The 27309-nt window shown below is 45.6% G+C and overlaps 1 protein-coding gene across 6 annotated transcripts in view; it reads left to right on the top strand.

The window, feature by feature from the left end:
• The window catches only part of ITPR1 (inositol 1,4,5-trisphosphate receptor type 1), a 90674-nt gene extending 66113 nt beyond the window's left edge, over positions 1-24561 (top strand). For 3 of the 6 annotated variants that reach the window (XM_075831877.1, XM_075831874.1, XM_075831876.1), the window contains 21 exons: positions 940-993; positions 1283-1406; positions 1483-1670; positions 4028-4211; positions 4747-5000; positions 6325-6525; positions 7011-7121; positions 9971-10066; positions 11246-11368; positions 13072-13179; positions 13299-13491; positions 13985-14107; positions 14343-14518; positions 14910-15074; positions 15163-15358; positions 15489-15566; positions 15644-15783; positions 15868-16033; positions 16650-16810; positions 22857-23018; positions 23736-24561. In XM_075831877.1, the coding sequence (XP_075687992.1) occupies positions 940-993; positions 1283-1406; positions 1483-1670; positions 4028-4211; positions 4747-5000; positions 6325-6525; positions 7011-7121; positions 9971-10066; positions 11246-11368; positions 13072-13179; positions 13299-13491; positions 13985-14107; positions 14343-14518; positions 14910-15074; positions 15163-15358; positions 15489-15566; positions 15644-15783; positions 15868-16033; positions 16650-16810; positions 22857-23018; positions 23736-23822 (3090 nt within the window). In that variant the 3' untranslated portion in view covers positions 23823-24561. Of the gene's footprint in view, positions 1-939; positions 994-1282; positions 1407-1482; positions 1671-4027; positions 4212-4746; positions 5001-6324; positions 6526-7010; positions 7122-9970; positions 10067-11245; positions 11369-13071; positions 13180-13298; positions 13492-13984; positions 14108-14342; positions 14519-14909; positions 15075-15162; positions 15359-15488; positions 15567-15643; positions 15784-15867; positions 16034-16649; positions 16811-22856; positions 23019-23735 lie in introns of those variants that run through there. The other 3 variants (XM_075831879.1, XM_075831878.1, XM_075831880.1) reach the window with 2 other exon arrangements.
• The last annotated feature ends 2748 nt before the right edge of the window (positions 24562-27309 follow it).

The following is a 27309-nucleotide window of genomic DNA, read 5'->3' as shown; positions in this document are numbered from 1 at the left end:
CAGCATCAAAATGCCGCGATTTACGCACAAACACTTAAAAACCGCACCAAAAAAATGCACCTTCAGGCTTTTTCCTGTGAATCTCTTGCGGTTTTGCTGCGTATTTTCCGCAGCAGAATCTGCAACGTGTGCATAAAGCCGGAGACTAGCACCCCCCCCCCCTCTGGCCACACAGATACAATGTATCAACCAAAGACCGGGGTTGTCAGGCAGTGCGTCCCTAGCAACCAGTCTTTCTCAGATTTGCTGTTATCTTGGACATTAGAAGCCCCTGTCCTGTGTGCATAGACTTGAAAGTGGAGCAAGGGGTTATTTATACCAGGGGATATATCTCTCCCCCTCCTGCGATCTGGACCCCCTGGGAGGTGGGTCGTCTTCCCCAGAGCTGCTTGCCCCAGCCAGTCATATGAATAAGCGCCATGTAATACGATGTTTTCCGTGTAGACTTGAGTTGAGATTCGCTGAGTAGTTTCCTTGTCTGCGCACAACTAAAAAATAGTGTTACTGTAATCCTGTATTACAAGAAAGGTGCCGGATTATTGGACAGTCCAAAAAAAAATTATTAACCTTTTTTGAGCACTCCGATCCCAATCAGTCTTTTTCAGATCTTTCGTTTCTGGGCCGTTAACATGTCCCGGACTATAAGAATTTTTGGAATATCTGATGCCGGATAAAGGGAATTTGAGTAGTTTCTGTCTCCCATGTTGGGTTGGGGGAGGTCCAGATGTCTTCTGAGCGCCTCACCAGATCTAAATGCTTCTGTTAATGAGGTGACGCTGGATCCGTGTGGGGTATCTCGAGGGTTGCCCAGGGGTTTGGGTTCAGGCTGAGTGCACTGGATTACTGGTGAATTTCCCACCTGACCCCTCCATCTCCATGTCATGGGTATGGCTGTCGTGTTCTCCGGGTATCTTACATGTCTACATCTGATCTCTGCAGTCACCGGACTCTGGTCAGGCCCAGCCGCTGCGGCAGCTGCAGGACATCCGGCGGGTACGTATGGCCTGTTGGTCGTCGGTTTAGTCGTTGTCCTGTTTTTCTTGGTGTTTTTGCTGTGGTTTTTGGTTCCTTCGGATCGTTCTGGGCATTTCCTAGGGGTTTGGTCCTGTTGACTTTGTACCCCGTATCTGTCGGTATGTCTTATTCTTTACATTTGTGGTGTTGCCCCTTCCTCAGATGCCGACTACAGTCAGTCTGGACTGTTCAAGCCCGTTGGCTGCCCGTCTGTAGAGTCTGGTACATGCACCATCTCTTATGCAACGACTGCAACTTCTTCCAACAGGGTGAAGCTCTACGAGTGATTTTGGTGAACCGTTACTATGGAAACATCAGACATGGCGGAAGACGGGAAAGTCTCACCAGCTTTGGTAATGGCCCTGGAGGTGGTGGGAAATCTGGCAGTGGAGGCAAGTGACTTATGTATTGTTGGGGGCAAGAGGGTTACATTTATTTTATTTGTTAATGGTGATTTTATTGTTTTAGCCTCAGCAGGATCGGTGAGTCTTAGCCGAGGAGAAGTGAGTTTGGCCGACGTTCAGTGTCATCTGGATAAAGAAGGAGCCTCTGATCTGGTGATCGACCTCATCATGAATGCTACCAGTGACCGCGTGTTCCATGAGAGCATCCTCCTTGCGATAGCATTGCTGGAGGGAGGCAACACGACCATTCAGGTTAGAAAGGACCATGTGTTGTATTTTATCCATGCAGAATGTCTCTATTCACATCCAGAGCTGCATTCTCTGCAGTTTTTCTGCTCGTTCTGTCTGCTTAACCGAACACTTCACCTGTTCAGGACATGTCTGCTGCCCCCTGCTGGTTTAGTATATGTATAATAAAGTATGAAGTCAGGCAGGATTGCTGAGAATGCAGCTCTTGATGTGAATGGAGTAGGAACTGATGTTCTAAAAGGTGAGGTTTGCACAAGGCTTGAGAAACCAGGACGTCCTGAGAAGCTGCTGTATTGCCTACCGTGCGTCGTGTTGTCCTCTTCATAGCACCAGCTCTTCTTGTAGCGTCAACTTTTTTTATTTTTTGTGTTTTCTGGCGCAAAAGGGATTCCCATCCTGTAAGTAGAACCGCAGCAGACGTGTAATTTACCTCCGAACCAGATCTCTGCTGCGTGTGATGTCATATCTCGTTATGATGCAGCCCTGGATATTATATGCTGCGGTGTCGCACCAATGACATCCTCTCCTTTCCTCTGGCGGTGACTGGGTCCAGTGTAACGTTGGATGACGTGCCGCTGACCGGCCGTGTAATCCTGGAAGAGAATTGTAGAATGAAATCTCTTATGACCAAACTTAAAGTATTTTCTGCAACAGCCGAGAGTCCGATGTTACAATCTGTTATTGACTTGCAGATACAATGTAACGCTATTATTGTTTTTATATTCCCCCCCCCCCCCCTTCACTTGCTTCCGTGAATCCCACCGAGGGGCGGCCGGCGAGGTGTGCGCGCGCTCCGCAGGAGGTTACATAAGGTTTATTTATATCGCTGGCTGCAGGCAGGAGACTTGATAATCTGCTGGCCTCGTTCTCCCCTGTCAGGCTGTGCTGCGTGCGTCAGAGCGCTGCGGAGGGGAGCAGAGGCAGTTGCCATGGTTACTGTTATCCCCCTAGAGCTCCTGGCAGCTTTGGATTTTCTGTTCCTGTTTATAGAGGTGTCTGGTTTGTTCCCTTCATCCTCCGTGCTGCTCATCGCTTCACTATTTTTATCTACTTGCTACCCAAACACCTTCCTGTCTCACCCCAGAGTCACAGTTCAAGGGGTTTTCCAGTAAATGAAGATTAAATGTAGTATAATGACGTTTTCTGCAACTTTGTAATATACTTTTTGTTTCAATTCCTTATTTTCAAGATCTGTGCTTGCAGTCAGTGACTGCCACTTTCAGGTTTACATCCAAAGACTGAACTTGTAGGGAGCCAATATCTCTCATAGTGGAGGGTCTGATACAAATTGTATCCATTCCAGACAATCCTCTAAACGGTCCGGACTCCAGACTGATGCAATGTATCGATTTGTAGGAAACCTGTAACAAAGCAGTGGCTGGATTGTCTAGCCTGGATACAGTTGTAACAAACGCTCAGCTGTGAAAAATCTCTAAGTATGTACAGTACTTTTGGTTTTTGGGTTGGATGTAAACCAGAATGTTCCCATTCGCTGTCAGCAAGTAGAGATCTTGAACTTCTTTTTTTATACAATCACTAACATACAACAGCAAAACCACATTTGAGGCCAGGGCTGCACGAGCAGTGTATGGGGGAGGGGGGGGGATACACCCAAATTGCACACCTACCATCCCTTGATGAATACTTCTATTGGTGTCAATGGCCAGAAAAAACACCGCAGAGCGGCATGAGTATCGGCACCGCTGCCACTTGGTTCTAGTGTTTGGTGGGGGTCTCGGCGTTCGGACCCCTGCCCCTTCTGATGTTTGCGGAATACACATGTGATAAGTTGAATGTTGCAGTGCGATGCCTCGGATATTGAAAAGTCTCAAACAAATTAACGGAGAAAATAAACCAGTATGGGGAGAAGTCATGTGACTCTCGAAGGCGTGGGCACATTCCATTTCCGAAAAGCCAAACCATGAAATAAAAACTTTACAGGAAGGTTGTAGTGAATCCGAGGATGACCAGAAGTCCCAGCATGCCCTTGCAGGCTGTTGGCACTTTACTTCTAAAACATCTAGAAGAGCCATAGATATAAATAAGTTAATCCAGAATGAAATCGTTCTTGCCTACTGGGAGTAGTAGTTCAGCTGGAGGCCAATGTGTACTCTGCCTATGTAGATTGTAAGCTCACAAGGTCAGACCTGCAGAGACTATAGATCTTGTGAATGTCTTTGCTTCAGGAGTGTAATAAACTGCTGCTATGTGAACGCTCACCTGGCGTCCGATACTTCAGACTTCTGAGATTCCGGATTACCAGGCAGTGACCAGTCTGAGCCTCCTATAAATGTGCGGTGACTTTCTTGAAGATTTTTACTTTTATGTCGTGCTGACTCGGACCTCTCCTCATTTTGCAGCATTCGTTCTTCTGTCGACTGACCGAGGACAAGAAATCTGAGAAGTTCTTCAAGGTTTTCTTTGAACGGATGAAAGTCGCTCAACAAGAAATTAAAGCCACCGTCTCCGTAAATACCAGTGACCTGGGGAGCAAGAAGAGGGACGAGGAGCAGTCTGAGAGGGAGACCCCTCACCGGAAGACAGGTGGGAGAAGCTACCTGGGTATTTACCATTAGATGGTCTTGAGGGTGTGTAGACTTTTGCAACTGATATTTTTTTTCTATTGCTGCAGTGCATCTATAATAAACAAAAGCTTCATTTTTCTAAGTAGTGTGTTAAATTATTTCCTACCATTTTTTTTGTCCACCGCTTCTGTACAGACTTGTCTCTCGTAGTAAAACCAATCCCACACTGCCCGGTCCTGCGGTCATCCTCTCTTCCGTATGTCTCACATTTGGTAGGGGCCATACAGAAAGTGAGTAAAACATGACTGCAGGATCAGACTACACAGGGGTTAATTGTAGTCTGTTACCATGGAGACACATAGTTCTGTATATGAGCTGTAGAACCAAAACAGTAGATTTTCAATCACTACTATTTGCGGTTACTTCATTTTTTTCCTTTAATTTTAAATGCAGCGTAGTAATAAGAAGGTGGTGCTACCCGGTTATGTACCCTGTTATGTATAAATGAATGTGTTGTAGTTCAGTGGGCTAAGAACTACGTTTTCCATTATCAGCTCGAGAAGCCAGCGCCCAAATTACAGAGGAGGCCAAAGAGCAGCTTCTAGAAGCTTCTGTTGCCACCAAGAAGGCTTTCAGCACTTTCCGGCGGGAGGCAGACCCCGACGATCACTTCTCTGCCGGGGACGGCGGCCTGGCATCTTCAGAGAAAGGAAAAGATGAGTTGGAGATGAGCGCCGTGATCACCATTATGCAGCCGATCCTGCGGTTCTTGCAGCTGCTTTGTGAAAACCACAACCGGGACCTGCAGGTGAAGGAGCCGCGGGCAGGTTAGGGGTCTTTGGGGCTAGATGATGCTGTGCATGCAACATGTCGCTGGGATAGAAACCATCCGTGAGCTGTCAGGCAATTGTCTCCCTTAGTAAACCACTGGCACCAGTATGGCATTACATAGGTTAAAAAAAGACACAGGTCCATGAGGTTCAACCTTTCTCAATCCATTACCCAGCATTCATTGCTAGATAAGTTATATCCCTCAATGCCACTGGTCAGTAAATCTCGCCCTTTTTTTTTTTTTTTACATGCTGACATAATATCTGCCATCACTACCTCTTGGGGTCAGGTTTTCCATAGTTTGACTTCTCTAACTGTAAAGAATCCTTTCCTATACTGGTGTCTGAAACGTCTTTCTTCCACACGCAATGAATGTCCCCTGGTCCTGTGTAGAGAAGGAACAGATCATGTGCCAGTTCTCTGTATTGACCTCACATATTTATACATGTTAATAAGATCCCTTCTAAGACGTCTTCTTTCCGAGCTGAACAAACCCAATATCTCCAGCCTTTCATTGTAAGAGACCCCCTCCCACCCCATGTAGTAATCTCGCCTGCCTATAAACCCCCTCCAGTTCTCCTGTGTACTTTTTACAATGTGGAGCCCAAAACTGAACTATATATTAAAGATGTGGCATTACAAGGGATTTTTAGAGGGGGGGGGGGGTGATATTACATTTTTAGAGGGGGGGGCGGTGATATTTACATTTTTAGAGGGGGGGGGGGGCGGTGATATTACATTTGAGTCACTGTTTTTTAGCTCTCTTTTTATACACCCTAAAACCCCATTTGCTTTTGCAGCTGCTGCCTGACATTGAGTGCTGCTGCTTAGCTTATTTGTTACCAGAATACCCCGGTCCTTCTCTTGTTCCGTTATCTCCAGCTTTATCCCATTTAATGTATATGAATTATTGCTATTATTGTGTCCTAAGTGCATTACGTTACATTTATCAACATTCAATTTCATCCGCCATGTTTTGCCCGGGCTGCAGCTTATCGATGTCTCCCACACTGTCTGACCCATGACATTTAATGAGCATTGGGAGATTGGAGTTTAGATGGCGTTGAGCCTGGAACTTGTATTTTATTCCTGGAGGAAGCGTTTGCGCCTAAAACTGGCAATAAACACAAAGTGTCTAAATCTTCTACCGTATGGATGCAAATTGTTGGGTAGTATTCAGAAATAAATTGTGCTGCTTTACTGGGAAATGTCCCTGGTCTTTTAAAAGAAGCCAAAATGTGTTTATAAAAAAATATATATTTAATTTTTTTTATTTGTATTTTTCTTTTGTTTGTTTAAAGAATTTCCTGCGCTGTCAGAATAATAAAACCAACTACAATCTGGTCTGTGAAACTCTGCAATTTCTTGACTGCATCTGCGGAAGCACAACCGGAGGCCTCGGACTTCTGGGACTTTACATCAATGAGAAGAACGTCGCCCTTATTAACCAGACTCTGGAGAGCTTGACGGAGTACTGCCAGGGACCGTGCCATGAAAACCAGGTAATGGGGAAGGCGGGCACCGTGGAGGAGACAGAATGTTGTCTACCCAAACGTGCCAGTGATTCCTGGGTGAGATTGGCTCCTGAGCCTTGTACCAATCCGCTTGCTTTGTGTGCCGGGTTCTTACATAACGCGGCTGACACTGGGACATGTTGCACGTGTTGGGTGATTTCCTGGAACGCTCTGTATTTCTGTTATGTAACGTGTTGCTCCGGGTGCTGGGACACGCCTCGGGCTGCAATCCGGCACAGTGTGTGCTTCGAAAGCTGGATGATAACATGAGGCGGGCAGACACTGTGCCACTGGCACCAGCTGCCCTGATATGAGGGCTATACCGCTTTTACTGATGTCTAATAGAGTGCTAGAACCCCAGTCCAGGGACAGCGCCCGTGTGGACTATTGTATAAATGCTGTTTTTGCGCTGCCTGTGTCATGCAGTATTTGTATGACCTGTAATAACATGATGCCCACCTCTTCACCTGCAGAACTGCATTGCCACCCATGAGTCCAATGGCATCGATATCATCACTGCCCTGATCCTGAATGACATTAACCCTCTGGGGAGGAAGAGGATGGACTTGGTGTTGGAGCTCAAGGTGGGGACTTTGCTGGAGCCCTTTTTTCCATCCCGGTGCAGATCTTCTCGCTTTCAGCTTTGTGTTTCTCCAATATTGTGAAAAAATATATAAAAAATGAATGCACAAAACGGGGAGCCCCCACCTCCTTCTTTCAAACCTATTGGGTGTCGTGGTATTTATGGGGTTAAATGGCCAGATTAATAGTTCCTCCTATCTGGGCTGACGCCTGCCGGTGAGGGTGCGGGCACAGGTCCCGTGCCATTGCTGCCCTTTAATAGTACGGCAGTCCATGGGAGCTACCCGGAAACTGCGCCATAGTAAAGTTTTATTAATACATTTTGGGCTCCTTTACCCTTTTAACGCTGGAATCGCACAACGAGAATTGGTGACATTCGCGTTATTTTTTTAAAATCTGCCTTAAAGGTTTTGTCCAGGATTAGAAAAACATGGCCGCTTCCTCTACAAAATCGCGCCATTCCTGTCCACAGGTGATGTGTATTGCAACATGTGGCGCAAATTTTTGGAGCGAAGCCGCCATGTTTGTGCCTAAACCGGAACCTTTTGCTTGAGACGTTGGGTGCTGTTCACACGCAGCAGCAGTTTGGCTGTGAATGGCTTTGTTTCTGCCGCAGGTGCGTTTTAGTTGAGAGTCCGGGGTATTCACAGGCAGGTTTGTTGCAGAACGGACTCCGATAGTCGCTCATGCGTCGTCTGACTGGGCGCCGTGTTCGCTGTACGGATGGCGCTTTCTCCTACTACAATGAATTCCCGATCACAAGACGAGGCCGCTGCGGCTCCATTAGCTGATAAATCCAAAACCTGCTGCTTCTGGCAAGGAATCGTTACTGAACAGGAACTCTGATTCAACGTTTACATAGCCGGGGCCTGGCACGACGCTGCCGTTATGTAACGCTAATGATACCGGTCTGCAGCGCGCGCAACGTTACCGGCCTGATGTGGCAAATGCTCCGGCGGAGAAAATTAGGTGCCCAAAGGCCATAAATTGACACTCCGAGCAGCCGCTTCTGTCTAAGGCTGCAAAAAAATTTTTTTTAAAGCTTTTAGCCCCCCCCCCCTTTTTACATCCCAACCAATCCTCTGCCGCAACGCGTTCCTATACATTGTAATCATGTGACTAATCATTTCCTCGTCTTTCTGGAAATCACCTGCATTTGGCCTCAAGTCACAAATACATTCCCGCCGCGATAGATTTTTATACAAGTTTTGATGGCAATCATTCTTCCAAGATGGCAGCCCCCGCCCCAGCCCTGAAGGGTTTAACCCTTTCAGGACCGACAAATTGTCTTTTTTATGCTTTCCCCCCCCCCCCCCCCCCACACACTTTCAAAAAGTCAGAACTCCCTCATTTCACTTGTTTGTTTGGCATGAGGGCTTAATTTTTTACAGGACAAGTTGTACTATTTAATATTATGTGTAATTCACTGGAAAGCTGTAAAAGAGTTCAGAATGGGGTGGAATTAGAAAAAACATCAGTTCCGCCATCTTCTTATGGGTTTCTTTAGTGTTCAATGTACGGTGAATATGACACGTTATCGTTGTTCTGCGCGTCAGTGCGATCCCGGTGATGCCAAATAAATATATATATAATGTTGCATTACCTTGAACCCCCCCCAGATTTATGAGGTTCACCGTATTGGATAAATTATATTCCTATAGTTCGGGCATTTTTTGACGTGGGAGATGCCTAATGTGTTTTGTTTTTTTTTGTTTTTGTTTTTTCTTAATTTTTATATATTTAGATTTTTTTTTTTTCCACTTAGCCCCTCTAGAGGACTTGAACCTGCAATCATTAGATCGCTTATGCCATAGACTGCAATATCCCAGTATTGCAGTCTATGGCAAAATTAGTGCATTGCTATTGAGACCTGCCACAGGCAATCTTCCTATAGCAGGGCTGGGAGCGTTCACAAGGCTCCCTGGAGTACACCGGCCCCCCGCCGCGCAGGATCTAGTGAATGACCCCCACGGATGTCGGTGGTCACCTCTGACACCGGCATCTGAGGGGTTAAATGCTTGCGATCACAAATTTTTTTTGATCGCAAGCGTTGTCGCTGGGTCCCTGCTATGCGGCACCGCAGAGACCCGGTGGATATGGCGCCCGCTCTGCTTCTGAGCGGGCGCCATTTTTAAAAATGCTTTCCTGATGTAAATAGGCATATTAGCAGTGGGAAAGGGTTAAAGTGCAGGTTACATATTAACCCCTTAAAGGCTACGTATAATAATATATATATACTGTATCCTTCCATCAGGTCAGCTGCACTGACGGCTCCGGTGACGGCTGGTTCTGCGGGTCTGACACAGGATCTGGCCAATAACGATCACATCTAAGTCCTTCACAAACACTCGTGTGTCACTGATCTCGCGGGCGCTTCCATATAATGTTTCTAAAGGGCATTTACCCCCAAAATAATAACAAACCCCCAATAAATAGATGTCTGTACTTGTTTCTTGGTTACATCCTTGTGGGAAAGCTGGGTGACCACCAATACGATGGCTACGGGATTGTCACCCAGCTTTCCTAGGAATCTACGTGATTGGGTGAACTTTTTATTCTAGACTCCAGGAAATACGTGTATTTTATTGGTGACTACCCAGAAATACACGGCTAAGAATCCGCTGAATACATTGACCCTTTGTATCTGTGCCCGGAGGACGTGTAGGTCTTGCGCTGCCCCCATCGTCCTCGCTTCCTGTATACGGTCGGTGAGGTACAAGTCGCTGTGCCTCCCCCTGTAACTGGCGAGCACCGCGGTCCCTTCACACGTCTCTGATGTTCTCGTAGAGGAGACGACGTTTCCGCTGTTCTGTAGGTGACGTGAAGCCATGTTGTTGTTGTTGTGTTGCAGAACAATGCGTCCAAGCTGCTGCTCGCCATCATGGAGTCTCGTCACGACAGCGAGAACGCCGAGCGCATCTTGTATAATATGAGGCCGAAGGAGCTGGTGAGTTTTGGGGGTAAAAATGTCGCCCTGCCCTGCCCTATACCCTGTGGATATTGTTACATTTTATCGCTTGTCAAACAACAAAGTTTTCAGGTCCTGACAATTACCAGGGAAGCAAATTATTCAAGATTTTACATGTAGACCCCCAAGGATACCCCAACATTCAACACCCCCCCCCCCTCAACAAACACCATAAAAACCAGGAGCTGCAACCTTTTCTATGGGGACGATCCTCGTGGCTGGCGAGCAGGACACTTTTTTTTTTTTTTTTTTTATTAGGGTGCGATCGCTGATCTCCGATAAGTTAGAGGCGCGCACATTGTATAATTCTCCTGAGTCGCTTTCCATGTGACCGGTCTGCACGGCCTCAAACCGGAGCGTCTGCCCTTATCCCAAGATATTATCACTCAATGTATTATAAGTTATTACGTGATGGGGACTGAGGCAGAACCTCTTACCGGACCCCCAACAACTACATGTCCTTCATAGTCCTGGTCTCGTTATATGTGCAGAACAACCATTTATGCCCCTGGAAGGGGAAGGTACAGTGGCCGGTATCACACAGGATAGGATTAGATACACAGCTCAGCAGACAGTATCACACATGATAGGATTAGATACAGCGGCTCAGCAGACAGTATCACACAGGATAGGATTAGATACACAGCTCAGCAGACAGTATCACACATGATAGGATTAGATACAGCGGCTCAGCAGACAGTATCACACAGGATAGGATTAGATACACAGCTCAGCAGACAGTATCACACATGATAGGATTAGATACAGCCGCTCAGCAGACAGTATCACACGACCGTATTAGATGCACGGCCCCAGCACAGTATTCCACCCGCTATGCTTGTGTATCTAAGTTTTTCGTGTGTGATACCTTCTGCTGAGAACCTCCGTTCTATGTTCCCCATCATAAGTGGAGAGTTGGGGATTTCCTTACAGGCTTTTCTACATTTTAACAAAGAAAATAGTTTTGTGTCTTTTACCGATGTATTTTTTATGAGAAATGTCTATTCAAATCTCTCCATCTATATCTAATACATAAGTTTAATCCGCACATTCCAGCAAAATGAGGAGAATGCATCTATATATTGTATCCTTTTATTCTAGAACCTTTTATTTGTTGCTTTTTCTGCCGCTGTCCAGTGATCACGTGTCTGTTCTCAGGTGGAGGTGATAAAGAAGGCTTATCTGCAGGGGGAGGTGGAGTTCGAGGATGGAGAGACCTGTGAGGATCACGCTGCTTCTCCCCGCAATGTCGGCCACAATATCTACATCCTGGCACATCAGGTGGGCGCCTTATATAAGAGCACGAGGTGGCGGCTGTTGTGTAACTGGGAGAACAGTGCGGAGCAGCTTCACCATGGACACCGTGTCCTAGTATTGTGAGGTGGTGGGTGTGCCGGCGCGCTGCACATGGATCCAGGCATGCCCGGCCACACACGGGTACAGCGCTGCTGCCGCCACACAGGGCGCTCATCCAGGGACTGAAGGGGGATGTGCAGCTTATTAACAATAAATCCCCGTGACTCTTCTGGCGTCGTGTTTCCATGGTTACTACTCGTGTTTGAAAAAAAAAAAGTGTTTTTTTAATGGAGAATTGTTCGGATCGTTGGCTCTGTAGCGGATGTGTGTAATGTCTATACAACCCCAAATAATTAACCCTTGTTGGGTCATAACACCCCCCCCCCCCCAAAAAAAAATTACCTGTCCATTGTAAAATCCAGCATTTTTATAATTGCTGTTTACTTTTTAGTGTATTTATTAGTTTTTTTTTTTTAGTTTTTGTTTTGCTTTTTCTCTGAAATCTGTTACATTTTGGAAGCCATCAACAAGCAGGCTCACTGCTGCTGACAGATCTTATGAGGGTTTCATGCTCCAATTATAGCTTTCAAGGGGCATAAAAGTGTTAATGAGGCAACCCAGATCCCCCCCCCTATTCACAGAGAACATGAATATGCCCTGGAGCTTTGTGCCCCCGCACCCCGCTATTGGGGCACCTAGAACAGTTTCTATAGAAAATCCGCCCAGAAAAAACGTTCGCGCTCCATCCGTATTGTGGGAGTCTAATTTTCTGTAATGCTGCAGTGTGTGAACATTTCCTTATGAGCGCAGATCTGTGCACAGCAACTTGCTGACAGTTTCCAGATAGAACCAAGTTGTTTTTTTTTTGTTTTTTTTGTGCTGCCACATTGAAAGATGGGAAAATGGCCAGAGGTCCGGTGACTGGAGCTGGAAACTGTTGCCACGTCTTGACAATAGGGGGATCCCCTTCTGTGACACCATATAATGAACTTGTCCCACGTGATGCGGTTTTTGCTTCTCTTTTGACTTCAGTTTTCTTTCTTAAAATAGCCCCGGAAACCAGACGCTTTGTGCCATTGTTAACTTCTTGACCTATTAGTCTGTTCTTTGCCTACACACAATGCGGTGGTGGAGACGGCAGATAACGGTTTGGGTAACCTGTATCTAAGCCTAAAGGGGATTCCACTTAAAATAATCTGACATGTATATCCTGGAGACTTTAGGGGTTTTCGTGTTTGTGCTCACAGACCCCTACAATATTATCTGACGGGTCTATGATTTATTTTTATTTTTTTAAGCTGGAATACCTCTTTAAAACTCTTGACGGCAGAGAATTAACTTGGCAGTAAACGCATCGCTTTTGCATATGTCGCATCCTTGAAAGCTGTGCAGTGTCCCCCATAAATTTTTTGGTATTTAAATTCCATAAACTTAGTGTGGGTATCTAACACTCTCTCAATTTGCTTGTTTTATGAATAAAATGCAAATATGGCAGTGAAGACTGACACACAGGAAGAGTGAGCAGGGTAGGCCGTTTGTAGAATTGTTGAGGACATGGGGAATGCTGGGTGTGTGGACCCCGCAATGGAGGTGAATAACGTTTCTCAACCGTGTAGGAGACCTAATAACGTAAACTGAGTGATTGTTGCATTTTGCTGACCACGTAGGGCTCTGTTCTGTGTACACAGCTGGCCCGACACAACAAAGAGCTGCAGCAAATGCTGAAACCAGGAGCCCAAACTGGGGACGGTGATGAGGCCCTGGAATTCTATGCCAAACATACGGCTCAGATAGAGGTAAGGCTGGAAAGGACATTCGTAGAAGGTATTTGTTCCACATACGACCTGTGCGCCATTGTCTGGTGGAGTTTCTATGGGAATACGTGGACCTCAGTAACTTTTTGGTATCCTCCCAGATCGTACGTCTTGACCGGACGATGGAGCAGATCGTTTTCCCTGTGCCGAGTATATGTGAGTTTCTTACCAAGGAATCAAAACTACGAGTTTACTTCACAACCGAAAGGGATGAGCAAGGAAGCAAAATCCATGACTTCTTCCAACGATCGGAAGATCTATTCAATGAAATGAACTGGCAGAAAAAGCTGAGAGGTGAGGAGGCATTTGAGGTCCATTAGAAGATGGGAGGAACTTTCTGCCTTCCCAAGGTTCCTCTTTCTTATGGTTACTACTTGGTTAAGGACTCCAAGATAAGTCAACTGTCCCACCCTTCTACTAGACCTAATAAGTTAATCTATGGCAAGTCATTGGGTGTGGAGTCATGAGGTTCAGTGGATGGGTCTTTCTAATTTCCTGAGGTTCCTCCTTTGGTGACTTCTTGGGTGTGAAGTCATGAGATCTAGTAGAAGGATCCGTCCGTTGACTTAACGTTCATCTATGGAAAGTCATTGGATGTGGAGACAGGAAGTCCCACCTGTCCATTGAACCTCATGGGGGTCCTCCTATGGTAGCTCCTTGGGTGTTGAGTCATGGGATCCAGTAGAAGGTGGAAGGATCGGTCAGTTGACTTAAGGTTCATCTTTGGTAAGATTTGGCTGCGGTCTTCTTCTGAACGTAACCGTCACCCACATCTGGTGTCTTGCAGCGCAGCATGTCTTATACTGGTGTTCTCGAAACATGACCTTCTGGAGCAGCATCTCGTTCAACCTGGCTGTGCTCATGAATCTTCTCGTTGCGTTTTTCTACCCTTTCGTTGGTGTACGAGGAGGTTAGTGACTATGACTTCTAATGTTTCTAATGTCAAGAATTGATGTCTGAAATAGAGTAACCTTATATTATGTGCTCTTTTTAGAGAGGTAAATGTTTCTGTAGAACCTCCAGAGACCTTTCTATATACACGGGTTATAAGAGGAGCGGCTGAGATCCGTCTCGCCCACGTACACACTTTGGTTTTTATAATTTGCCGATTTGGTTCAACACTCCTTTAACTTACATCTTTATAGGAACACTGGATTCTCGTCTCTCAGGTCTACTCTGGACGGCCATGCTTGTTTCCTTAGCCATAGTCATTGTCCTTCCCAAGCCACATGGAATCAGAGCTTTGATTGCTTCCACCATCCTGCGACTCATCTTCTCCATAGGGCTCCAACCTACGTTGTTCCTTCTAGGGGCTTTTAATGTAAGTTGTCATTTTAGACTCCTGCAACTTCATCTACTCTGCAGGTCTTACATTGTAGGATTGACTACCCAAGTGACCTGTAGACCTTGTAATAAGCCATCCAATATATCCAGCTTGGCCCATGTGATTTTGTCCTGGATTTTTTGGCTCCCCTGAACATTCTGGGTTCTTTGTGTCCTGAAAGGTCAAAATGGGGGTGATCTGGCCAAGTGAGTTAGTTATTGTAGGGTCTTTATTCTCCGTAGGTAGTGATGGCTGTGATTTGACTAGAAATTTCAAACGCAGGTCCGATTTATCTAAAGCAAAACCTTGAATCCAAAACAGAAGTCTTACAGCGGTTTAGATTTGTTACCATATTCCCCAACTTTGTCTTCCCACCTTTTAACCCCAGGTTTGCAATAAAATAATCTTCCTTACGAGCTTTGTGGGAAATCGTGGTACATTTACTCGAGGTTATGGCGCGATGATCCTGGATGTAGAGTTTCTTTACCACCTGTTGTATCTTCTCATCTGTGCTATGGGGGTCTTTGTACATGAATTCTTCTACAGTTTGCTGGTGAGTCTTCTATGACCATTGGTCCAGTATTGAGATCATTCTGTCTTAGAGCGGTGGGAGTAGTCCTTATGGTGCCTTGTCTTCTCAGCTCTTTGATCTAGTTTACCGAGAGGAGACTCTACTCAACGTTATTAAGAGTGTGACTAGGAATGGCCGATCGATCATCCTGACCGCTGTGCTGGCGTTGATTCTGGTCTACTTGTTCTCCATTGTGGGATACCTTTTCTTTAAAGATGACTTTATACTGGAAGTGGATAGACTGCCAAATGAGACCACCTTCCCAGGTGAGAGTAGGTACATAGACCGCAAAAAATAAGGGGTACATGATACAATGAGGGGTCGCAAAAAACCTAATCACTCATAATGCAGTTGACTATATCAAGGTTTAACAATGTGTCGACTCTACTGTTCCAGAGACTGGAAGCTCGATGGCCCGAGAGCTTTTGTATTCAGAAGTTTGCCGCTTGGAATCGGGAGGCAACTGTACTCAGGGTAAGAACAAATCTGGTCGTGTAGAATAATGAAATGTGAAATCTGTCCAGTGTGAGTAAGTGGCTGTGCTTCTACAGAAGAGGTCTCTGAAGACGTAGAGGAAGAAGAGAAGGAACATACCTGTGAGACCCTACTGATGTGCATAGTGACTGTCCTTAGTCATGGACTCCGAAGTGGTGGCGGTGTTGGGGATGTTCTTCGGAAACCATCCAAAGAGGTATCTGATCCTAAGAATGATGCACCAACCCCAAATGGGGTGAGGGATAAGTTTTTTTGGTTCATGTCTCTTTTCTTGCCACAGGAACCACTGTTTGCAGCGCGTGTCATCTACGATCTGCTGTTCTTCTTCATGGTCATCATTATTGTGTTGAACTTGATTTTTGGAGTCATCATTGACACTTTTGCTGACTTGAGGAGTGAGAAGCAGAAGAAAGAAGAAGTGTTGAAGACTACGTGTTTCATTTGTGGTGGGTGGGATTTCATTGCTTCTATTCTATGACCATTTGATATGTCCTAGGTATTGTTAAGTGGAGATTCCACCTCCGTTTTCAACACCATGGATTGCACATCAACCATGAGAACTTCTGGAGGTTTTATGTTCTCCATCGTTAAATTGGTTTCCTCCAGGGTCCCCACCATCCCTGCACAGACCTACAGTAGATTTTCATTTCTTACCTCTAAAATGGTCCCAAGTGTATGAAACGGGTCAACTTCAATGTGTAGACCTTTTACCTTCCCAGAAAGTTCATACAACATACTGTGACACCAGTACCATCAAATTCTCAATGTATGTTTTATAGTACAGCGCCACCCATGTCCATGGGTTGTGTGTGGTATTGCAGCTCAGCCCCCATTCACTTGAGTGGACAACTCATGGCCAGGTGTAGCGCAGTTTTTGGTAGGAAGCATCCATGTTTCTATAATCCTGTACAACCCCTTCAACTTTGCTTTCACTAGATGAACATGTTTGATGCAATCGGGCCCCATTTTACTTACATTTCTTGCATCCAGTTGTATTATTTGGGTGTTTTCCAGATTATCTGATTTCGTTTTCATCCCCCCCCCCCCATCTGATTTTCGCAGGGCTGGAACGGGACAAATTTGACAATAAAACTGTGACCTTTGAAGAGCACATTAAGGAGGAACATAACATGTGGCACTACTTGTTTTTTATTGTACTGGTGAAAGTAAAAGACTCCACGGAATACACTGGACCAGAAAGCTACGTGGCGGAAATGATAAAGGTGAGACTGGAAGATGGTCGGTTGTGTTCTTGGCGGCAACTTTTTTAAAATTGGTATTACCATCTTATGTCGTGAGATATCACGGTGATCCGTGTGGGTCCAACTTTTGCGGTCAAGTAATAAAGGGACCAAGGTCTGCTTTTTGCCTGTACATTGACGGTCCCGTCTACCTGCTGGGCAGGAAAAGCAACTTCACTACACAGCAGCTTTATAGGAGCACCAATGTGCAGGAAAAAACCCAGACTACCCCTTTTCCATATGCACATCAGAGGGGGTCACAAGTGCTGGATTGGACAGCTACTAATAAACAGAAGGATGGGGTCCACCATTTATTTCAAAAGCCGTGTGTAATACTAAATCTCCCCTGTAGTGGCCACTGCAGGGAAAATGATCAGGCAACTCCTTCCTGCAAAATCAGGATCTGAGGCGCTCATATCAGAGGCGTTGTCTGTGGTGAGACAACCCATTACTGCAAATCCTTCCTACTAGGAAATGATGGGGGTCTCTACAGTCAGATTCCCTCTCTGAGGAAAAAAATTACGACTTATCCTATTGATTTTGTGATCACGGTTTTATTTATTTTTTAAACGGTGGCAAAATCTTTGGATAATCTCTCTTGTTAGTGTTTTCTGAAATTCGTCTGATCACAGGGTGTCCTGCTGCTTGGACCCCAGAAATCACCTGTTATTGGCGGGTTAACCCATCGGCAATTGTTCGTTTCCCCTACAGCGCCACCACAGGAAAAATAAAGCATTACATAGTGTCCATTAAAATCAATGGGCTGTCAATCCTGTATGGACAGGCCGGGTCCTCCAGAGTGAGACGCTCTTTGTAGCTGCACTCCACCCTGGATAACTGATGGGGTGCCCAAGTAAGGAGACCCTTTAACTAACTTACATACATACTTACATACATACATACATACATACATACATACATACATACATACATACATATATACATACACACATACATACACACACACACATACATACACACGATTCATTGGGCAGCGGCTGTTTCTTGGTTTTTGTCCGGTTGCTTCATCTGTGCCGTTTTGGTTGCATCACGGACGTTTGCAGATTGTGGTCAAGGTTTACCAAATATTCTTCTGAAAATGATTAATCCTGACAAACTGAACCTGCTTCTTGTGTAACTGGACAAAGACATTACAAGCCGAGCGCCATCAGTGGTTAAAGGGTAACTCCACCTCCTGTAAAAAAAAAAAAAAAAAAATCCCCTTTTTTGTTTTTAACCCCATTTGACCTCTACGACCATTTTTAATCCCAGTCGGGTAACCACGATCTAGTGAAGATCATCGATTTTAGTCCTTCACTAAAGTGATCATCTCCGACAATGGATGGATCGAGTTGTTCACAGACATTATGCGTTTGTTTGTTTTTCTGCGATTTTTATTTATTTTTTAAGAAAATCGCGACAAACTGTGAAAAAAGCGACTCTTAAAGGAAACCCTCGAAGGATAAGAAGAGGCATGACTAATGCTGCCAAGTGGTTTCTGTATTACAATTTATTTATTTTTAATTTTTTTTTTTTTAAGAGGGGGGTTCTTAAGAATTCCTGAGTCATCAATGGGTGAAGTTCTGGTAATTCTCCTGGCAGCCGTTGTGCTGTCATCCGCCAGCGGGGACGATATCTCAGTAGAGGAGGCAGATTTAGGCCTCGTGCAAACGACCGTAAGGGTTTTTACGGTCTGCAAATATGGACCCGACTGCTGCAGATAGACCTTTCCGTCCGTGCCGCGATTGCGAACAAGATTAGGACGTGTTCTATGTTCTGTATACCGTTCCTACGGCCCGAAAACACATCCCTAAATATACGGAAAGGTGTCCGTGGCCAATAGAAATGAATGGGTCCGCAATTTTTTTCTGTAATTACGGATGAAAACGACGGTCCTCTGCATGTCTGAATATTAACCCCTTGGTGACAACTCAAGGACGTGAACTTAATGAGGACTAGTTTAGAGGTTCAGGAACCATCCAAAAAAAACCTCCCAACTTCTCAGGACATGCTGGGACTTGTGATCCCTCCACTGACACTGTTCTCAATTCCAGCTTGTAGATGGTTAATGGGGCTCGTCCGCTACAGTCAGGGGGGGGGCACGATTAGGTCAGAAGGAGGAAACTTCAGACTCGGCAGGAGAACCAGCATCTTCCCTGTTAGCTGGAATTGAATCATCGGGTGGGTGGATCGGATGACAGGATCAGGTTGTGGATTTCTCATCAGATCTGGGGTTGTGGAATCCACTTTGTGCACGGACCTCTGTAAAGAAGCCAAGATGGGGGGGGGGGGAGGGTGGGTGTCAGCCGGGCGCTTCTCTGCGTTCTTCGTGGACTGGTTCCAGCACATCACACGCTGCTGGTCAGACGTTCGGGGGGCTCCGCTCTGCCTCAGAATTACTGCAATGCTTCGGTACAATTTGCACTTTTAGAAAAAAAATAGTGCATCCTTTTTAGGGCTTTTTTTTAATAGTTGGCGAGAGGATCCCACTGGGAGTATTGATGATGGATCTAGAATCTGCATGTCATTGATGTCTCAGCCCCGGAGGGGTAACTTGTAACTCATTGGTCCTAATGCAACATCTGTAACGGGGCCCCCGACCTGCCAGGTGCCACTTATAATATTCGTGTCTTCTTATAGGGTAGATGGGCCTTAAGGCCAGGTGCGACTGCACCCCCTAATGCTACACCCCTGATATTAGTCAAGTGCCATCTACTAGAACAAGTGGTTGTGCCGCAGCCCTGTATAACACCGGCCAAATGGATGCAACAGAAAATGTATTCGCACCGAGGTCGCGCATGGCACAACGTTTGAGAACCTCCTGTCCGTACTTGGTCCCTGGAAAATACCCCCCCCCCCCCCCCCCAGGGTTTATAAATTGAAACGGTTTAGCCCATGATGGTTCACATCTTCTGCATGCATGGCGGACGTCAGTTATGTTAAATGCCGGCAATTCTTAGCGTGTATTCAGACGGTGCAGTTCTTGCCATGTGGCTGAGGACTGTACGGAAAAAACGCACGCTGTTCTACGATGAATTTCTGTGGTTCTGCAGATGGCCCAGGTGAAACTCCTTTAAAACTGCAAAACTTTGCGCAATTTGCGGTTAAAATCGTGTGCGTCTTTTGCCTTGCAGTTCTCGGCCGAACTGCGCCGTCTGAGCATGTTCTTTTATACTTCACAATTGCTCCTTGCAAAAGTCTATAGGTGACGCTCGCTTCAGATGTGAATTACCTACATTTAGGTTGGGTTATTTGCACGTAGGGTGCACTAACGTTCCAGGCTGCAAAAAGTTCGATGCACTTTTTTTTTTTTTTTTTTTTTTTTTTTTTTTTGAGACGTTTGCTGCCACTTTGGGTACAGGCATAGGTGGTAGCTGACCCGATGTCACGTGCCGCGGCTCTGCCCTTGTCACCTGTCCCTCATGACACTGCTACGGTCCTTGTGGTTCGCACACTGCTCCCCCTCATGTTTCCACAGCCGCCCGCCCCCGTGTCTGGGCGTTAAGTTTGTGTCCGCAGGACTTTTCCAGCCCCTTTACTTAGAAGTGAGTTGTTTTGTGGTTCAGACACGTCTGCTCGGAGGAAGTGGTGGGAAGGGGCGAATTGGGGAGATTTGCAGAGTTGAGAAGGGGATGAAAATACAGAATTGTGATCGGTGTTTGTGGAAAGAGGGTGCGTTTTTTTTCTGGGGTCTCGGCTATGCTTGACAATGGGAGACCAGTACAGGACTTTGGGGGGGTTTAATTAGTATAAAATCATAAGGCCGCGGCTACACTGAGACTTTGTAGCGCTAATCATTGATTTGATCTGGTGACAGCTGCAGTCCACAGGGTTGCCTGACACTCCATGTATTCATCTGGACTGCAGCTGTAGCGCTGGCCTAATTATTGAGTAGTGATATCCAACCAGCGAGCCCTCAGCAACTGCAAAACTACAACTCCCAGCATGCCTTTGGCTGTTATGGCATGCTGGGAGTTGTAGTTTTCAACTGCTGGAGAGCCGCCTGGTTGGAGAGCGCTGTCTATCTATTCAGGGACACCTAGATTTTCCATAGTCACTTTTTCGCCTCCACAGGGACAGTCACCCAGCTTTCCTAGACTCTTGAACTGCAAATCTGCCTGGTTGTTTAGAGGATTAATTGTTGTATAATTAGGCAGATTTAGTGTTCAGGAGTCAAGAAATTGCATAAATAAATGGCTATTTTTTTATTATTATTATTTATTTATTTTTATTATATATATTTTTTTTCATCTAAAAAATACCCATTAAAACAACAAATCATTAACTCTTTAAAGAAACCTGAACATATTGTGTAAAATAGAAGATCTCCTACAAACCGGCTGTCACTTTAAATTGTATCTGTAATATTGGGAAAAAAAAATACTTTCCTTCCGTGGGAGTCGCGTGGACGGTTTGATATGTGCAATAGTCCAGAAAATAGGTCCCATGTACGGACTGCTGACAATGCTGGAAAACCTTCACCATGAGGCCGGGGACCAGTGACTGCAGCGAGCGGTGATGCAATGGTGCAGTCACCGTGATGTAGCAGAGTGCTGCGTGTCTCCACATCTGCTCGCTGACCCTCAGGCCGTTCTATATGATGTTTAATGGTCGTTTGGGGAATATTTTGGAGATCCGGGGCCTGCGGTTATAGAAGATTCACATATTTTTAGTTTGTTCTGTTCACAAGAAGGACATTTTTAGAAAGCCTTGACTATCCGATTAATCATCATTTCCTTGGTTATGCAGCTTATATGGGCGCACGTCCGGTGTTCTGTTTTTAGATTGTCAGCTGTGGAGGACGGGGCCTGCGGGTGTCTTGTATCTGTGCTGGAGTTGGGGGTTCGTTAGGGGGTAAGATCTCATTCAGACGGCTGTATATTAGGATTTAGCGTTGTGGTTTTGTGGCTGCGAGACCCCCCCCCCCCCCCCCGCACAAGTGAAGAGGATGTGGAACAGGTGATCTATGTTCGGGCCGCTTGACGCGTGCACAATACACTTAGGCCATGTTCACACACTAGACTAAAACCGACTGAAAATCATGAGAAAACCACTCCTGATTTTCAGACGTTTACGCCACTTGCGATTTTCTCGGCGTTTTTTTACGCCTGTTTTTGGAGCTTTTTCAATAGTCTATGAAAAACTGCTCCAAAAAAACGTCCCAAGAAGTGGCCTGCACTTCTTCTCGGCTGTTTTTTTTCCCGCGGCCGTTTTTCAAAACGGCCACGTAAAAAAAAAAAAACGGCCCATCGGAACAGAGTGCTGTTTTTCCCATTGATTTCAATGGGCAGATGTTTTGGCTTCCGGGCGTTTACGGCCCGAAAAACGTCCGAAAACACTGAACATACCCTCAGAGTTTTGCAACCAATATAAGAACTCCTATTGTGATAGCGTTCTAGCCGTCTGATTGTAGCCTTAGGACCTCATTCAGACATATATATCTCTATATCTCTCATTATAATTTCATTATTTCCTGATTTTCTGTTTTATCCAATGCGGGTTAGAAGATGAAATAAAGTTACTAGTAATTATATAATGCACCATTGGCGCTCGCTACCTGGCAGAGGTCGGATGATCTGACTCACCTGCCGTCTATAAAACAATGAATCAAGAAGTTTATTCCTTCATAAGAGAAGTGTGTGATATTCTGTCCGTACAGTGCGTCTCCTGGGTGTAGTGTACAGTGCGTCGCCTGGGTGTAGTGTACAGTTCAGACACATGTACTCGCAGGAACACTCCTCTCCTTTAGGTGCTAATATTAGGATCTGGGTGTGTGCCGGTCTCATCCTTGAGATGTTCAGATGTCACGTTCTGTGTGTTAAATTTTACAGTCCTGTATAGAATTTTATACCAGAAAAGTTGGCTACCTATAGGATCTCTGGAATCGCCTCGTCGTTCATTGCACCTACTGACGTCTGACGTGGGATGGTTCCTTCTCCTAAGTCTTCGATCAGAATCCCCCCCACAACTGACGATGCCACAATCTCCTCCATTGTTTAATTTCTTTTTTTTTTTTCTCCTAAACCAGGATAGAAACCTTGACTGGTTTCCAAGAATGAGGGCCATGTCCCTTGTAAGCAGCGACTCCGAAGGTGAACAGAACGAATTAAGAAGTCTGCAGGAGAAGTTGGAATGCACCATGCGTCTGGTGACTTATTTGTCCAGCCAGCTGAGTGAGCTGAAAGATCAGGTAAGAAGGTCCTGGAAGATCTCAAGATGTTCGTGTGGTGAGGGGGCGGATATGGAGAAACATAGGACTTTCCATCACTCATGGAGGAAGTGGTGACCGAAGACTGTCAAGGAGTAGCCTCAAGATCTGGTTTGGTCAAGGAGTTGGACAACTTGAGGTATATGGCAGTGGTCTCCAACCTGTGACTCTACAGCATGCTGGGAGAAGTAGTTTTTCAGCAGTGGGGAGCCATGTGTTGGAGACCACTGACCTTGGGAGACCTTGGGATACCTGATCCTCTCCTTAACCATGAGTTGGTCAACCCAAGACTAACCATACCAGCCCTCGAGTCTTCTCCTTGACCATCCTACGTTCAATGGGTGTTGAGCCTACAACCCCTCATGCATATGGCCAAAAAGATGAAAAGGTCCTATGTTTCTCCACATCCACCCCCTTACCACATGAACATTACCATAGACCTTGGGATGGTCAAGGAGAAGATTCGGGAGCTGGTATGGTTAGTCTTGGGTTGACCAACTCATGGTTGAGAAGATAAGATGTCCTAAGGTCTAGGTCAGTGGTCTCCAACCTGTGGCTCTCCAGCTGCTGCAGAACTGCTTCTCCAGCGTGCTTTGGTTGGAGGGCCTTGGTGAATGGCCACCTTTTAGCCCTAGATCATGGTTTGGCTTTATTTATTTTATAGCTGAATGCCAATAACGTATTCTTTATGGTCCACAGATGACAGAGCAACGAAAGCAAAAGCAGAGGATCGGCCTCCTGGGGCAGCCGGCTCATCTAAATCTCAATCCACAGCAACCGGCATAGTTGAGTGCATCCAGCGTGGCTTGGCATTGGCTCCTCCATGCCCTGGCAGTGTTTGGGTGAAGTTGTGCCAAGCCCATTGTTCCTCTGCCACCACTACTGCTGCCACCACCCCAACCCACCTTTTTAGAAATGATGGCGTCCAACATTGGAAGTCTAGTGCCAAATGCTCTCCGATCTTGGGAAGGAACGGACTTTGCACTTGCGAATCTATAAAATAAACTGACTTTAGAGGGAAAGCTCGTTTTATACTTCTAGGATTCTATTTATGAGAATTTACTTTTTTCCTTTTTTGTAATTTATGACGTCTGCGTGTGTGGACCACGGTGTAATTATGATGCTGTAGTACCTTGTGTTGGGGGATTTCAGCCCCACCGTTACTTTTGCCCCATTAGAGGAAGGCTCTTTGGTTGTTTTTTGTCCCTGCATCCATCATGGAGAACGTGATGTCCGAGGCGTGACCAAACCAGCTCTGATTCTTCTCCTCGCCATGCTCCATGTCCTCCATTGTCCTCATACATTATGCCAGTCGTGAGCGGGATCCTGGAAACAGACTATGGACTGGTCTACTGCTCCCAGCAGGCTTGCCACATTCAGACCCCACCGCATCGGGGTAGAAGGGCGCCGGCTCCTGACTCTTTACCCAGTCGCTCTGTTTTGTACACTCTTTGTTTCTTGACACGGACGCTGCTCCCTGAGTTTGTTAATGTGTATGTTTGAGATTAAAACAAAATGAAGCAGAGCCGTGTCTGCGTGTGTTCTATTGTCCATTTACATTGTGAGTGGAGCACAGGGTTGTATAAAAAAAATCTACATGTAGCAGAGCTGAGTTTGTAATCTGGCATTCTGTGGTATCATGGCTCCGCTCACCTTCGTATCCTTCAATTCACATTATTACTGTATTGCATTGGGTTCACTCAGACTTTTTAGGAGGATCCATAGATTGTAGACACAGGTACAGAACTGCTGATGTGTAGAACGTTTTCAGCATTGTATGTGTCCTACAAACCAGCCCATCCATTGTTCGTCCCGGGCCTCCTGTTTCATGAATCAAATACTAGAGCGACAGTAGAGACTGACACACTGGCAGAGGCAATGTATTTATGCCATTCAGGGTCTGTGGAAAGATGGATGTGTCTTTTAACTGCTAATACAGTGCAATGTTAGGCCCCATGCACACTACCTTATATTTCATCCTTAATTAAGGACCCATGCGTTTCTTTTGGCCACGGACACCTCTCAGTATTTTTACGGATGGGTGTCCGTGCTGGAAAAATTATAGATCCCGTCCTATTGTCCGTAATTACGGCACAGACTCTCCCATAGAAGCCAATGGAAACTTCCGTAAATAACGGACGGCTACGGGTGTGCATGTTGGTGACATCATTTTCCGGCTTTTTTTAATTTATTTTTTAACCGATCTGTATATACAGATGAAGTACGGACAATATTTACGGATAGATGAAAATCTGGTCGTATGCATAGTGTTTAAGATTCCACCTTGTTGCATATACTATTAGGGAATGTTCACACGGGCTATTTACAGGCTGAAAATCGGAAGCAGAACGCCTCCAAACAGCTGTCCATTGATTTCAATGGGAAAAAACGGTATTCTGTTCCGAGGTGCCTTTTTTTCTTTTCTTTTTTACGCGGCTGTTTTTTTTTTTTTTAAAAACGGTCACGTAAAAAAACACCCATGAAAAAAGCGCATGTCACTTCAGCCGTTTTTGGAGGCGTTTTTCATTGACTTGATTTCCCTTGAAAACCGCTCCGTATTTTCAGATGCTTTTTATTTTGTGCGCGCACATACCCTTAGGCTATGTTCACACGCTTAGCAAAAAAACGTCTGAAAATATGGAGCGGCTTTCAAGGGAAATCGACTCCTGATATTAAGCTGCTTTTTACAGCCATTTTTGGAGCGGTTTTTCTATAGTCTCAATGAAAAACGGTTCAAGAAGTGACATGCACTTTTTCGCTGGCTTTTTTTTTTTTTTTTTTGAAAACTGCCGCATATAAAAAAAAAAAAGGCCTGTCTGAACAGAACACCGTTTTCCCCATTGACATCAATGGGCAGATCTTTGGCGGTGTTCTGCTTCTGATCTTTCGGCCATTTATGGCTCGAAAAATGGCCGAAAATAAGCCGTGTGAACATACCCTTAAATAGCTAGTTTGGCTCTGCTACATCAAAGTTCATTTTTTTTTTTTTTTTTTTAACTGATCACACCACCTCATCTCGCGCCACTTCTGGTGTCTGACCTTTTTTTTCTTTTTATGTTGATTGGATGATTTTTTATTTTTTTTCTATTCTGTGTGGTTTATCTTTCTGTTATGTTTTGATGCAGAGTCTTGGAATTCCCCCTCTTCCTTCCTCTTCCTCCTCCTTTGCTGCCGCCCTCAGTCTTGTCTCATTTGAGAAACCTCACGTTCAGTCAACTCCGAGGCTTCCAGACATGTGAATGTGTAGGTGTTGAGGTTGTGAGAAGGGGCAGTCGTGGCCTAAAATCTGGAGACGGCGGGTCCTCTTATATCGTCTCGCGTATGGATAGAAATGTCTCTGGAGGTTCTCAGGACTGGAGAAATGGGACATAAATCTTAATGTAATCCTTACACTCCCATCCTATTGAAAAGCACTAATTGGAATGGCTGATAACAGTGAGCAAAAGCGTGTATTGACCTTTTCTATAGTCAACCTCTCTAGTACTGATAACGTGGAGCAATAGATAGCTGTACGTCACGTGTCCTGGGTTTACCTGCTGGCTGTTTGCTGCAATGGGTTAGGTGTAACTTTGACCGCAAGTTTAAGTTTTGCCAAATGTGTTGTGCGTCTGCTCACCCCTCTAGAAAGTCAATGCTTAGGCTGTATTCACACAGCGCGGTTTTGCTATGTTTTTCTGCCAAAACTGCACCAAAAACGCATTTATTTTTCAGTGATTTTGCCATTTGTGGTAAAAACTCATGCGGTTTTTGGACGTTGGGAGAACCGCAGTGTGTGAATACACCTTAAAGGAGTTTTCCAGAAATAATACATATGGAAGCAATTAGGTGAAATAGCCTTTCCATCAATGCGATGGCCATATATCCTTCCCCATAACGGGCAATATAAAGGGATACAGGATCCACAAACCCGCACTGGATCTCGGCCGCCATCTTCCGTGATAGTCCGGATGATGAGGGTAGGAGCAGTGAATGATAATGCTGTATCTATAGAAGAGCACGGAGCTGCGGCGGAGTCACCCGCGGGCTGTGTCTGCTGTTACGAAGGCCTCATGTGCACGACCGTAAGGGTATGTGCACACACACTAATTACGTCCGTAATTGACGGACGTATTTCGGCCGCAAGGCCCGGACCGAACACAGTGCAGGGAGCCGGGCTCCTAGCATCATACTTATGTACGATGCTAGGAGTCCCTGCCTTGCTGCAGGACCACTGTCACGTACTGAAAACATGATAACAGTACGGGACAGTTGTCCTGCAGCGAGGCAGAGACTC

Source organism: Rhinoderma darwinii, chromosome 7 (assembly GCF_050947455.1).
Source record: "Rhinoderma darwinii isolate aRhiDar2 chromosome 7, aRhiDar2.hap1, whole genome shotgun sequence".
NCBI classification, from domain to species: domain Eukaryota; kingdom Metazoa; phylum Chordata; class Amphibia; order Anura; family Rhinodermatidae; genus Rhinoderma; species Rhinoderma darwinii.
The sequence above is the reverse complement of the archived record's forward strand: the minus strand, read 5'-3'. Positions and strand labels throughout refer to the sequence as shown.